The sequence below is a fragment of the Echeneis naucrates genome, chromosome 14, assembly GCF_900963305.1.
Source record: "Echeneis naucrates chromosome 14, fEcheNa1.1, whole genome shotgun sequence".
Lineage (NCBI taxonomy): Eukaryota > Metazoa > Chordata > Actinopteri > Carangiformes > Echeneidae > Echeneis > Echeneis naucrates.
In genome coordinates, this window is record NC_042524.1 from 16,246,891 (window position 1) to 16,260,075 (window position 13,185).

Here is a 13,185-nt window from a genome sequence, read left to right on the forward strand (position 1 = left end):
CATTCTGTCAGTCATGGAATCATCCGCTGTGAAGTAAAGGGAAAAGTGACTGTAGATTTTTAATGGTTCTTTTGGAGGAGCATGCAGGTCCAGTGGCGTGCTCATCAGACGGATGAAGTGCTTCATTTTTTTGATGCAAATTTAAATGGCAGTATACTCTCAATCCAAACGCGAGTTTCATTTGAAAGACTGGCTTATAACTAAGAGTCTCATTTGACATTAAGAGCTGAGTAAGCAGTTTTGTATTTCTTAATTTTGGTAGTTTTTTTAAGTGTGGTCCTTTTTGTATTTTGGTTATCATTTCAATGTTGAACTGAGTTTTGCTTTAGATGTGTGTAAGTAATAGGTCTTTACTGCTAAACTTTCTGCACCTCTCTCAACCACCACTGCACACTCTGGGAATGTTAAACGGCTTTGTTCCCCAGAAATTTTGCCAGTGTTGGCAGCTTCTGCCACAGTCGGCAGTTCATTCAATAATGGGATCGTCTTGTGCAAAGTGCCTATCAATGGCAGAGTACTTAAAGAACCCACAGGGGTATAGGATTTCCATTCCAAACTAGGCCATTTGTTTGTGCATTTTGTGTATGGGTGTGTGTATACGCACATGTTGCTGAGGGGGAAGAGTGTCTATCTCCTCACACAGGCTGTCTGTCTAGCCTCTGCTCTGTGGGCTTGATTATGATGTGTGCATGTGAGCTACTCAGTGCTGTCTTTGTCTGTGCACTGTTTAAGCTGCTTTGTATATGGCTGCACCACATGCACAGGGACCTTTGTCATCTTTTAAAACAAGCAACCCCCTTGTGTCGGCATCCCTGTTTGCTGATGATCTGAAAACAAACAAAAAAACGTTGTCAGGCTGCACCCAACTCAGGCCAAGCATCAGTCAATACACATCATATTTGAGAGGGGTCTAGAAAAGGCTCATGGCCCACACTCATGCCTTTTGAAATGCCACAGTTAAGCTCCGCTGTGACAATGAATGACCACAGACAGCAACAGACTGACAGTGCCAGGCACATGCTCTCTTGTCCAAACAGAGAATATTTGAATAGGGTACAGTGACCAACAACATGAAACTGCTGAATAATAGAAGTGTGACACACTGTCTGCTCAAAGGGGGTCATTACACAGTGTTAACAAATTCATGGTCCCGGCACATCTGTACGTTCATTCCATTAACTTCCCCTTTAGTTCCAAGCCTACTGTAGAGCCTTTCTAGTGGAAACTGTTTTCCTCACAGAAGATGTATTACTTCATCTAAATGAATATTTCACACTGGAATTCTAATGTGTATTTGATGCACGTTTCTGCTCTAAATACAGTTAACATATTGGAAGTTGAAAAATTATGCATCTGATTTAAATGTATATTATTCCTGTTTCAATGTTGTAGCAATATTTAAGTTTTATATAACTGGATTAATACTGTAGTTTTTTTCCCCATGTCCTATCACTCAGTGGTGAATGTATATAACTAATTTCTTTAAACTACTAACATGGTTTCTATGTCTTAACTATTAAAGGAATAATGACATCTGAAGAATTTGATATATGATGTGGATGAAAAATCTCCTCCATATTTTATTTAGAGTTAGAAGTTGTTGGCTAATTGACTTATTCCAAAATGTACTTAAACACAGTCTCATTTAACAAATTAATTACATTTATTTAACTTTTGTCTGTCTCGCAGGTGGTCAAACAAACAAGAAGTCTGGTATCCCAGCCCCTAGAGAAATCTCTTCCACTATAACAAGAGACCGCATCTCTCTGAGGGAGCAGCTGAGAAGCTCTTCAGCCAAGAGGATGGTTTCCAGTGCCAGCACTTCCAGCCTTTCAACACTAGTGAAGCGGCCAGGTAGTACAACCAAGTCCCGTGGAGATTTAGAGGGCCAAGAAAAAGGCCTATTAGAGTGCCAGGTAAAAGAGCTGCTGGCTGAAGCTAAGGCCAAAGACTTAGAGATCAGCAATCTCAGGATGGAGTTGCAGCGCTGCAAAAGTAAAGCCTCCGCTGTTTCCTCTTCACCCTCAACCAACCCTATCTCACGCCAGGAGTCGGCTGACCGAGAGCAGGGACAGGTGGCAGAGGCCCTTGTCCTAGTTGGAGAGTTAAGGGAGAAGAATGGGAAGTTTCAGAGGGAGCTGGCAGTCCTCAGGGAGGAGAACCAGGGGCTCAAAGAAAAGTTGCTAACCTTGGAAGCCTCACCACTCTCAAGCACAAGCTCCCCAACCAAGCCTTTGGTGAATGGGCTGCCCTCTGACTCCAACTCCACAGCCCGACAAGAGTGCACCACTACCACCAGCCCACTCAAAACCTCTGGCTCTTTTGCCTCTGATATCACTAAGGACTCGCCTTCACCCGACTCGTCAGAGTTTGAAAAGATCCCGTCATGTTCAGAGTCAGTGAGTAGTGGTGTCAGTGGTGAAGTTGTTGCAACAGGGGCAGTAAGCAGTTCACATGCACAGGATGTGTCAGTGAAGAGCCTAACAGAACAGATTCACAAGATGGAGGAGAGCCACCACAGCACAGCAGAGGAGCTGCAGGCAACTCTGCAGGAGCTCGCTGACCAACAGCAAGTGGTGCAGGAGCTTACAGCTGAGAATGAACGCCTGGCTGAAGAGAAGCGCCTCCTGCAGACCTCACTTCAACAGCAGAGAGAACGTCTAGAAGTGCTGGCTCAGAAGAATGAGGCACTGGCTGTCCGACTTCAGGAGCAAGCCCAAATTCAGGTCCAGAAGGAGGAGGAGCTGGGTAGCCAAGGGCCTCGGCTGGACGAGCTTGAACAGCGGTACACAGAGTTGGTGGAGAGTTCACGCTTTGAGCGGGAGAAACTAGTGGATATCCAGCAGCAGCTGACAGGCAGCCTGAGAGTTCTGGAGGAGGAGCACCAGGAAGCCCAGAGTCAGGTGCACTGCCTCAGAGAGGAGATGAATAGGCTCCAGGACCAGCTAGACAGGGAGCTGGAAGCCGGAGGTCAGGCAGCACAAGCTGCAGAGGAGCAGAAGGCGACAGCAGACACTCTCAGACTGGAGAACAGTAGACTGAAAGCGCAAGTAGACATTGAAAGACAAAAGGTGGGTGAACTGAAGGCCATGCAAAGTGCCAGTGACAGCACTGAACTGCAGAGTATGCTGAAGATGGCCCACACTGAGAGAGACAGGTTGGAAGTGGAGCTTACAGAGCTGAGGCAGGAGCTGCTACAGGCCCAGGCTGAGACAGAACATGTGCGAGCTGCAATCTCCAAGGTAGGGTGGATACAAGGTCACAACAAAAATTCTTGTTTAGAAAATGCTCACAAATGGGATTTCAGACAAAATATCAGAATTAGTAGTTAGTAGAATTATTATAAGTATTAGTAGAACTAGTTATAGAACTATAACTAGTAGAACTAGTAAAAACTGTGTTTGTTTATCTGTAGACACATGAATGTGGACAATTATCTGGTCAGTGTGTCCTTGTATCTTAGAACATTTTCCACACGGTTGCTTCCATTGTGATGCACTATATGGTGTTGACACAAGCTTGTATCAGTGAGCTCATTAGTTGTTGTGTTGTGTTTGAAAAACCTTTCTGGAATTCCATAAAGAACAATCTTTTCATCCACATTTACTGTAAACCATGGAAAAGAAAACAGAGCAATTCACTCTTAAGGAAACACTAATGGTTTTGTTCAGATACTCTACTTGAATTGAAGTCATGTTAGTTATTAGTTTGGCAATAGCTTCCCACAAATGCCAACATTTGACAAGATTATGATTTTTATAATTCTTGGCTAAGTTACTGCCTATTGAATGTCAGTATGAGACATATCTGTCAGAATTGTTTGAACATGACCATAAACAGGGTTTGCAGCTGGCATCAGGAACTTTTCCTCGCCACAACAGCACATTGACTCATTTACACTCAAACTGTCCTCATATGTTTCTCAGTAGACACTTTGGTTTTCCCCTTCACCAGAAATACCAGTGTGTTTGGGTTGTTTTGGATCATGTTGTGCCAACGTGAGGCGTGTCACCATTCGTTTGTAATGTGACTGTGGTGCCAACAGTAAGGTGGTTCAACAGTGACCCTATGAGTCACACCGCTATCCTCTGCTATATATTTGTGAGGGTGAGGCCACTCCCTAGATTCACTCGCTTCATCTAATCTCACTCACTTCTGTCACATGGTGTCAGTTGCCGGTGGTGCTGTATAACTACATCATTGACTTCTTTTAGCATATTGTACATACAGAGGTCTATGTTAGTGTCATCGCTAAGGGTCATCATGTAGTCATCATGCTGCAATGACTTCAGGAGGAAAAAATACAGTGATAGTACTGAACTCGAAGAGTGGGAGAGTGTAACACTTTTTTTTTTACTATAACTATAAATGGTTACAAATGTTTCTCAAACATTTCACATTCAGACACTTGGTAGACACCACAATGTAATGATGTTCCCTGGGAAAAAAAAAATGCAAGCTGCACACAGATAAGCTTTTAGTCCCCACTTGCTTACTACAGGATACACAACTAAGACAGTGTTTGGCCAAAATGTATGGTTTGTAATGGGTGAAATAAGTAATTCTTATGTTAGATTTGCCTAAGTTGAAACCAAATTAACTGATCTAGAGCGTGGGAAATGCTAACAAAACCTTGTTAAAATCCCATTGTGAGCAAACCGTACCACAAAAATGTCAGGAAGGATCATAAATGAAGTCTTCCTGAACCAATATGTGTTACGATGTGTTAATCAGACCACTGATGGCCTATTTGATTTCACTCTTTTATGCTTTAAACGGTCTGTATGCCTACAAATGCTTGCATGTACGCAGGTGGAGGGAAAATGCCAGCAGGTTCAGGAGCGGGCTGAGCGAAGGGAGCAGGAGCTCAGCAGCCAGGTGACTTCCCTGGAGGAGGCTGGGATAATAGCTGAGAACCAAGTGAAAGAGCTGAAGGAGACCATCTTTGAACTGGAAGACCAGGTGGAGCAGCAGAGGGCTGTCAACTGTCACACCAATCAGGCTGTCCTGGACATGGAGAGTACGATCATATCATTTCCCTGTGAAAATGTGCTGTCCTAACCTGCAATTTTAAATATAATTTAAGCAGTTAGTAATTTGTAATATTCTTTATGATCTTTTTTCTTTAAATGAGTCAGACAAAACCTTAGAAACGCCTTCCATAGATTAATCATGACAAATCCAACAAAAACTGAAAATTATAACATTTAATAGCAGGGCTGTATTATTCTAAGATAGATGTACCATAGGGTGTCAAACGCAATCACACATCAGGTCATGGGCCAAACAGGAAAAGAAATGTATTCACCAGACTAAAGCTAACCAGGTTTTGAATAAAAATATTAATTAAAAAAGACAGAATACTATATTTTGCCCCCAAAAATGAACAGGCGTATAAATATTTTGTTCTCAATGAAATTGTCTAGTGAAAACTTGAAAGCATAAATAAAAATTTTCATTCTTTAGTTCTTTAGCTCCACAAAAAAGACACATTTTGTACACAATTGAAAATGGATACCTGATTGGAGTGTCGTCAGGGAAGCTGAAATTAGGGTTCTTGAAGGTAGCCTATTGTCTGTAATGGCAGCTGTTGCGCTGCATTATGGGATTTGTAGTATGGGTGTTACAAGCGCCTCATACAGCCGGGCCATTAAAAATTTGACAATTGAATAAGTCTTGAAGGCGGACTGGATGTGGTCCACAGACTTTGAGTTGGACACATGTGATGTACCATATCACTAAAGTAGTAGCTCAATGCATGTGAGTTGTGGAATAAGGCTGGATACGTGAACTGCATTTCTGCAAATTGCTAAATCATATCCAATCATTCTATCATCATGATTGTGATGAGAAGTATTTCTATTCGGATCTATGACTGTCCAGAAGTAACTGTTGCTGAAATGGGACCCATGTGCTGTAGCTCTCACTTAAAATGTGCAGTGAATGCTGTTTTCCTGACTTCTCATAAGCCTTTTATTTCTCTTTACAGATATGGTCAAAAAGCTGGAAGAGCAGAAAGCTGAAGCAGACCGACAGCTGAAAGTCCTCAATAGACAAATTAAGGTAAGAGTGATTCACCACTTAAACTCATATAGCTCCTTCTAAACATCAGTGTTAATATGGGTTCACGTGATTATTTTTTTTATCTTTGAAGCAACTTCAATACACAAGATAAATTTAATAAAAAAAGGTTGATTTATTTTAAAAATTACATTAAAGAAAGTTTCAAAAGTTCAAGGTTGACCTTTTGACTCAGAACATGTGATCGTGCCATCTGGAGACCACAGCTTACTTTTAATATGTGTGATATTAATCTCTATTATCTTTTCCTGTGTTCCTGAGGTCGAATGAGTATATAGAAGTTTTGATGCTCTACAAATTTTAAACCCCTCTCTGAATTCAAGTGACCATCTGACATCCTTACATGGTTGAATTAAGGATACACAATCAACGCACTTTTGGTGGATTATCAGTAAGGGTCAGTGTGATGTTCCAGAGCTCAATTTTTCCATGTCTGTTTGCCAAAATATTCAAATTAGGAGGAGTCTTTCCACCAAGTATTGTTCCAGTAGCATTGTGGAACATGCAGGTAGGCTGTTCAGTTTGTGTTTTTTGGCAGGCACCCTTTTCCTCTGTGGTATTCTCTTATGAAAATCAATCATGTCTGGCAGTTTTGTACTGTCACCTGCTTAAAATTTGTTTTCTTTAGTGCTCTTTGCAGCTTGCTTTTATTTTTTCACGTCATGATGCCCCCCAAGCCTTACTTGACCCTGAAAACGCAAAAACTGTATTCTAAATTTCAGGTTTAAAGGACAGGAGTTCCTCTCAATATAAACAGTATTTTGTACAAGCCTTTGATGTGTTGGCTATGTTGGCATGAATATGTGATCTCCAAGATACAGATCATTGCCTTTATACTACTGAATATAGCGCCTCATATTTTTACTTAAGTGTCATGGGATATCTCTAGTTCTGTTTTCAATGTGTGTTGTAGATCCTGTTGAGAGGATTTTCTCTAGCCTTGGGAGCTTTTCAGTCATTTTCCTGAAATGTGGTTGGGATATTATTAAGTAGACACTGTGAACTTTGTGTTAAATTTGGGAAAAAGTCATAAACATTTTAGAAAGTATTAGTTTTACCTGCAATACTTTACAAGTGTACATGGAAAATACAGAGGAAAGAACTATGTTTTTTTTTTTTTTTTTTGATCAGGTTTGTATCATTAGACTTGATTGCAGGATTTTTTAATATTGGCAATTAGCAATGATTTCCAACTTAAGCTAATGATTATTGACTGTATAAATCTGTCTGTACTGTCTGTATTTGTATCTGGATCTTCCTGTGCATACATCCATATACTTGTGTCTCTAGGAGGAAAAAGAGGAGTGGCGTCGGTTCCAGGCAGACCTACAGACGGCAGTGGTGGTGGCCAATGATATCAAGGTGGAAGCTCAGCAAGAGCTGCGTGCTCTCAGGAGGCAGCTACAGGAAGAGCAGGACCGGAGCACAAAGCTTTCTGCAGACCTAGAGGCCCTCCAGGGAGTCAGGTACAAACCTTCACCGTGCTTCATCTCCCCTTCAAACCCCACCCTCTCCGTGGGCTCCCCTCATTTAGCATTGGGCTGCAGTTCCTTTCTCTCTCGACACAATGTGGAGATAACATACCTGCCAGAGTCTTGCCATTTCCTCATTCAGTGCCATCTTTAATAAATGTAGTACGAAAAGCAATATATCATGTTTTAACTCCTATGTATCTCTGTCTTAAGAGGCTTTTACAATTTGTATCCGATATGAATGCAGGGTAGTGTTTACTTCATATCTTCGTATTTCACAAGATGAAATCTTTGGTGTTTCAGAGTTAAGATTGCCGGGATTTGGCAAACTCTGTTGGTAAATGAGCAGTCTCCTGTGGTATTTCCCTCTGTGTATTCTACTCCTCTAAGCTGCTGCCCTCTCTGTCTCCCTCTTCCACACTGACCATTACCCTGTAATAACAATTAAAAGTCATAACAAAAGCACTAAACCACAGAATATTTATTAGAGGAAATTATCATTATGTGAGAAGGCAGATTGCTGCTTTGATCCAAGTATGTCACAATTAAACAGTGCAACACTGTCTCCTCTACACGTTTCAGTGAAAATGTTTCACTCTAATGTGTCATGCAATTTAAGACTTCATGTAGTGTTGTTGCACTGGGGCCATGCAGTAATGTGAGCGATGTAATTACAAGGCGCGTGGCATGGGTTTGTGTGTGAGTATTATGTATATAAGTGTTTGAGCGTGCAAATGCCATGGTGTTTTTAATTTGTTGTCTTTCATTATCATGCCGGGTCAATATACTTGTACCTGTGGCAAATTTTACATCTGCAATTTTATAGCATTGTTTTTTTCTGTGTGGCCGGTCATGGTATAATTCTGAAAACAAGTCAGTTATCTTTCATTATTTATCATCTTACAAATCTCATAAGAGCAGTTCTAGTTTGTAAATATTATATTTGGCTTAACACCAAATATGTCTATGTCAGATTTCATGCCATTCTGGTGGATAAAGTACCTTACATATATACATATAACTGGTTTTAGACCATGGCTAAATCAGCAAACTTTCCCCAAGATTAGCTGTTACGCTACATCTGCTCCCCACCTCCAGCAGCTCCCTGTGATGACTCTTTCAAAGATGTCCCTCTGACAAGCCTCCCTTTGTAACGTCCAGGTGAGTTCCCTGCCCTGTCAGCCCTCTCTCAGCCCTGTGTGCTGCTGCTGCTGCTGGTCACTGACCTTCCTCTTTGTGTTTGGCTTTGTGCTGTTGCTTTGACCTGTCTGACTCCTATCTGTCTTCCCATGTGCTGGCTGACTGTGCCTTCAGGATTGTCTGACCTTTTTGATTTGCTTTGCCTGTTCCTTTAAACTTGCCATCCTAGTAGATGTATCTGGTGCCCTCTGCTGTTCCTTGAATGAATAACCCTCCTACCTTTTTAGGTTAAATAGCAGGATGGTCTGCACGGCATGACAGGGGTTAAACTCATGCTATGCATCATCTGGTCAGATACATTTGCATAGCGTCTTCATCACCGGATGATTGAGTCACACTTGATATTTTGAGTGACTTTATTAATCCACAGAGGTATGCATGGAGCATTTAAAAACTCCTACAGTGCCCAGAGGTTTGCCTTTCATAATAATAATGTTAAGAAGAAATATAAAGTCTGTACTTATGCTGCACATCTACACTACATACATCAATGTTTAAAATTTTCTTTATACATCAATTGAATTCTGTTGTTCATTTTCCTTCTTTTCTTTTCAGAATAAGCACGGGAGCCACTTTCGATACGAAGACAGCAGTAGAGGGACACTAAAAAAGTGCCCTCCACCTGAGCACCAGTGAAGACAGTGTTATTGTTGCACTTATTAGCGTTCTGTGTCAATGAAAATCTAACATGGTAAACCAGTCTCATTCTGAGCCACAGTGAGCAGTATATGTGCAGCACACAAGCAGTCTCATCATACAAAGTCTGGTTTCTATTTCTCTCTTTACATTTTGGAACCTATTGAATAATAATACAGTTTTTGTTTTTTTTTTCCTCAATGAATGTACTCTTTTGTGTTTGTAATTTTCTTGTGTTCAGAAAATGCCATATGTTTGAGAGACTCTCCCTTTTATACTGTGCAAAGCTGCTTTGTGCCTTTTTTAGAGAATGGAGATAATAAAAAGTGTGTGGCCTGTTGCAAACAAACAGGCACCAGTATATGAAATATTGGTAAATCATCAGATGAAACAGTTAAGATTCCCACCATCCTTTGAACATGGGCAGAAGAAATGTGTCTGAGGGGCAAAGCAACACAGCAGAATAGACGAAGAAGAAGGTGACTCCTTTCTTACTGTTTCTGTAGAGGTCAAATTAGTTTTACTTTGACCTCTTGTTTAGCTTTTACGAAGAAAATACTTTTTGGTTTAGTCTTTGTTCTGTAGTTGAAGTAAAATTGAATGCTGTGTCACATGTAGCCTTCAGGTGGCACTACAGAACATACAATTACCATAAACGGGTCACTTCATGGGGATATACTGATATATACTGCTCTGTCTTTCTTAAATATACACAGTAATGTATATTATTATTTTATGCCAGACAGCCAGAGCTATGTTGAGGTCAGCCATGCTGGCAAATTCAGAGCACTGTCAAATTTAGATATTAGTACTGCCAGAAACACTGACAACTGTACCTCAGACATTTTCACTCTCCTCAAACCAACCAAAAGGTTGATAGTCCACTTTAATTCAAAGACCAAGAGCGCTGTGTGTGCTACAGGTTTTTTAACCTCAGAATCAGTGTCAAGAAATTAGTGGTCTTTTTTTTTTTTTTTTTTTTTTTTTTTCGATTCAACTTTTCAGCAACAATACTGGTAAATGATAGATTTGTAATAGGATCCAAAAGACTGAGGTCAAATGGTGTCAGACATTTTGGATCCCATTGTATGGAGCAAAGTCTGGTTGGTTAAGGCCACTTATCAGTTCTGTGAATATCAGAGAACACCCAAGACCCTGATATTTCTTCCTTAACTATCGACGTTGATCCAAATCCCAAAGTCACTCATTTTAATTTGGATCATGTTGCATCATGATGCAGTCACACCCTTACATATCATTGCAGAATCTCAGGTTCTTCTTAAAAGCAGATATTCAATTTGTGCATTTTTAACAAAAGCCATATTAACCTACCAGGTAATAAAATACTGGTGTTAGACATGTTAACATTTGGAAAAGACAAAGATGAGAAAAATTAGACAGTCACAGTCTGGTAAGTCATTTTCTGTCTGTAATGAAACCATTTAATAAACAATACAGTGAATGTGCTGTTATTTATTCTTCAGTGAAAACTCAGAAAGGCTTGTTACTGGTTTCCAAAACAGTGTCTTGTATGTTTTTTTTGTTGTTGTTGTTTTTTGTTTGTTTGTTTCTTGGACTGATGTTTATTACATCAAAGAATAAATGAAATTTCCCCAGTCCGACTGTGGTTGTGTTTTTTTTGCTCTTCTTCTACTTTCATCAAAGGTGAGTTTAGTTTGAAACCGAAATTCCTCATTTGTTATTCTTTCCTCATCCATTGGTGATAAAGACCCTCTAGATCCTTTACTCTGTAGTGTGTAGTTCAAAGTTCAGTAGTGCCAATGAGTAGAAAGTGTCCTGATGATTGGATTGCTCAGATTTTTGCGTTCCAAATTTAGATCTATCTGGCTGCAACTCATTATCAGTTTATTTACAGCTCTTAAGAACAATCTCTGATCACGTGATCTTGTCACCATATGTAAATAACCGATTTCAAAACATTCAAGTTAATGGCAGACAACCTGACAAAAAGTAGTAAGGTTAAGATTTTGAAAGTCCTATCTTTGGTTTGCATATTGTTACTTGTATGTATTGTATATGTGTATACACAGCAACCATGTTCATTTTGTCTGTTAGGTCCCAAGGTGATGAGATGAGAGTGTCCGACTCTGACCGTCACTGGTGTGGCATCTCCATGATTCCAAGCTCACCAACTGATGCAGGCGGAGATGCAGATTCAGAGTCTGGAGCTACTGTCAAATCCCTCATTAAGTCCTTTGATACTGTTGGACAGAGTGAGCATCAAGCACTTCGACACTCATGCACACACACACAAACTCTTACTGGGAGTGTCAGTGCAGCAGTGTAATCACAGTGGAGGACAGCTGGTGTCAGTTTTACTTGAGTCATGTGCAGTTGTGCTGAAGTGACTACAGGCAGGTTGGAGAATGTTTCTGTGGTTGTCAGAGGAATTTGTGTGTATGTGTGTGTATCAACTTCAGTGTCAGCTGGGATTGGCCCCAGCTCTGTCACACCAAATAAGAGATGGATACTAGTCTTAAAAAAGCACTCTCAGTGGTCACTTTAAGTACAACTATACAATCTTGTGAAAAAGCCCTATCATAACATGCATGTGTACAAAGCTCATATTTGGTTTAGGTGATGTCAAAAATGTGTACAATTAATGCTTTGGTGTCACAGAGGTTTGAGTTTGTGTACGTTAAATAAATTGTTGCTCCTAATTTTTCATCCTTCCAATTTACATGAGGTGTAAGGGTGAAAATATTATCAGTAAATTTTTGTGCTAAAACACTGACTGAATTGCCACCTCTGTTACTGTGCCTAAAATAGTGTCAACATGAGTGTTTGATAGTGAATTTAAAAACTATTTGAGATTTAGTATCTCACACTCTACTCAAGGCCTTATTCTGATTTCTACAGTCACTTCATTATTTTTCTTTGTATTGTTTTGGTCAGTTGTTTGTTAAAGTCATTTTATAACAATCTCTCATTGCATTCATCACCTACCACTAACTGAAAAAGCTTTGTTTGTATAGGAGGAACAGTGCCCTCGTGTAATCTCAACAAAGATGAGAGCATAGTGGCTATCTTCTCAGTCGCATTGTTAGGTCTCAGAATGAACGTGTTAATTATTTACTCGAGAATAACCCTGGAGGCTCCTCTGATCAAGTAGTCAATGACTGCTATACATTGTTTGGTGTCTCAGATGGACCAGGCCACACAGTGCAAATGCATTCCTCACCAAGGAGCCCGCTGAGTGGGATTCCTGTACGCACTGCACCTGCTGCTGCTGTCTCCCCCATCCAGGTACACACCATTACATCTTCCTTTCCAGATTACATAGACTTCCTATTTGTAAAACTGTTTTTGACTGATATGTTGTTCTTTTTTTTGTCTTGCGTTTCTTCAGAGACACTTGTACATCAAGCCACTATCAAAGACATTGGAAAAAAGAATAAATCAGGGAGAATTCTCTCATCCTCATGGTATGTAATGCAGCTGGTTTGTATAAAGTATGGTCCCTTCCTGTTTCTGAGTTGCTCTTCACCTTCTCCTTTGCCACCCAACCTTGGTTGCATTCTTCAATTTATCCACAGATAAATTGTCGGGCTGTGGGGAAGACCTAAAACCTAATAGCCTTATGAGGAAGAGTCCTTCGCTGGAGTCTGTAATTAAAACTCCTGGCTCCCTTAGCGGCCGCACATCATCCTTCAGCTACAACTGTGGCAACAGCAAACTAAGGTGGGATTACCCAGTAATTATTTTCTGACAACACATAGTGAGATAATTTGACTTGTTTCACTGTGTACTTTTCTTTTGAACTGGTAAAACCTTT

General features: G+C 40.4%; 1 protein-coding gene across 4 annotated transcripts in view; it reads left to right on the top strand.

The window, feature by feature from the left end:
* Positions 1 to 13,185, top strand: part of specc1 (sperm antigen with calponin homology and coiled-coil domains 1) — a 62,410-nt gene that overhangs the window by 32,381 nt on the left and 16,844 nt on the right. For 3 of the 4 annotated variants that reach the window (XM_029520073.1, XM_029520075.1, XM_029520076.1), the window contains 8 exons: positions 1,690 to 3,242; positions 4,813 to 5,020; positions 5,990 to 6,063; positions 7,372 to 7,547; positions 11,466 to 11,623; positions 12,556 to 12,656; positions 12,760 to 12,835; positions 12,947 to 13,091. In XM_029520073.1, coding sequence (XP_029375933.1) covers positions 1,690 to 3,242; positions 4,813 to 5,020; positions 5,990 to 6,063; positions 7,372 to 7,547; positions 11,466 to 11,623; positions 12,556 to 12,656; positions 12,760 to 12,835; positions 12,947 to 13,091 — 2,491 coding nt within the window. Of the gene's footprint in view, positions 1 to 1,689; positions 3,243 to 4,812; positions 5,021 to 5,989; positions 6,064 to 7,371; positions 7,548 to 9,308; positions 11,009 to 11,465; positions 11,624 to 12,555; positions 12,657 to 12,759; positions 12,836 to 12,946; positions 13,092 to 13,185 lie in introns of those variants that run through there. The other variant, XM_029520077.1, reaches the window with a different exon arrangement.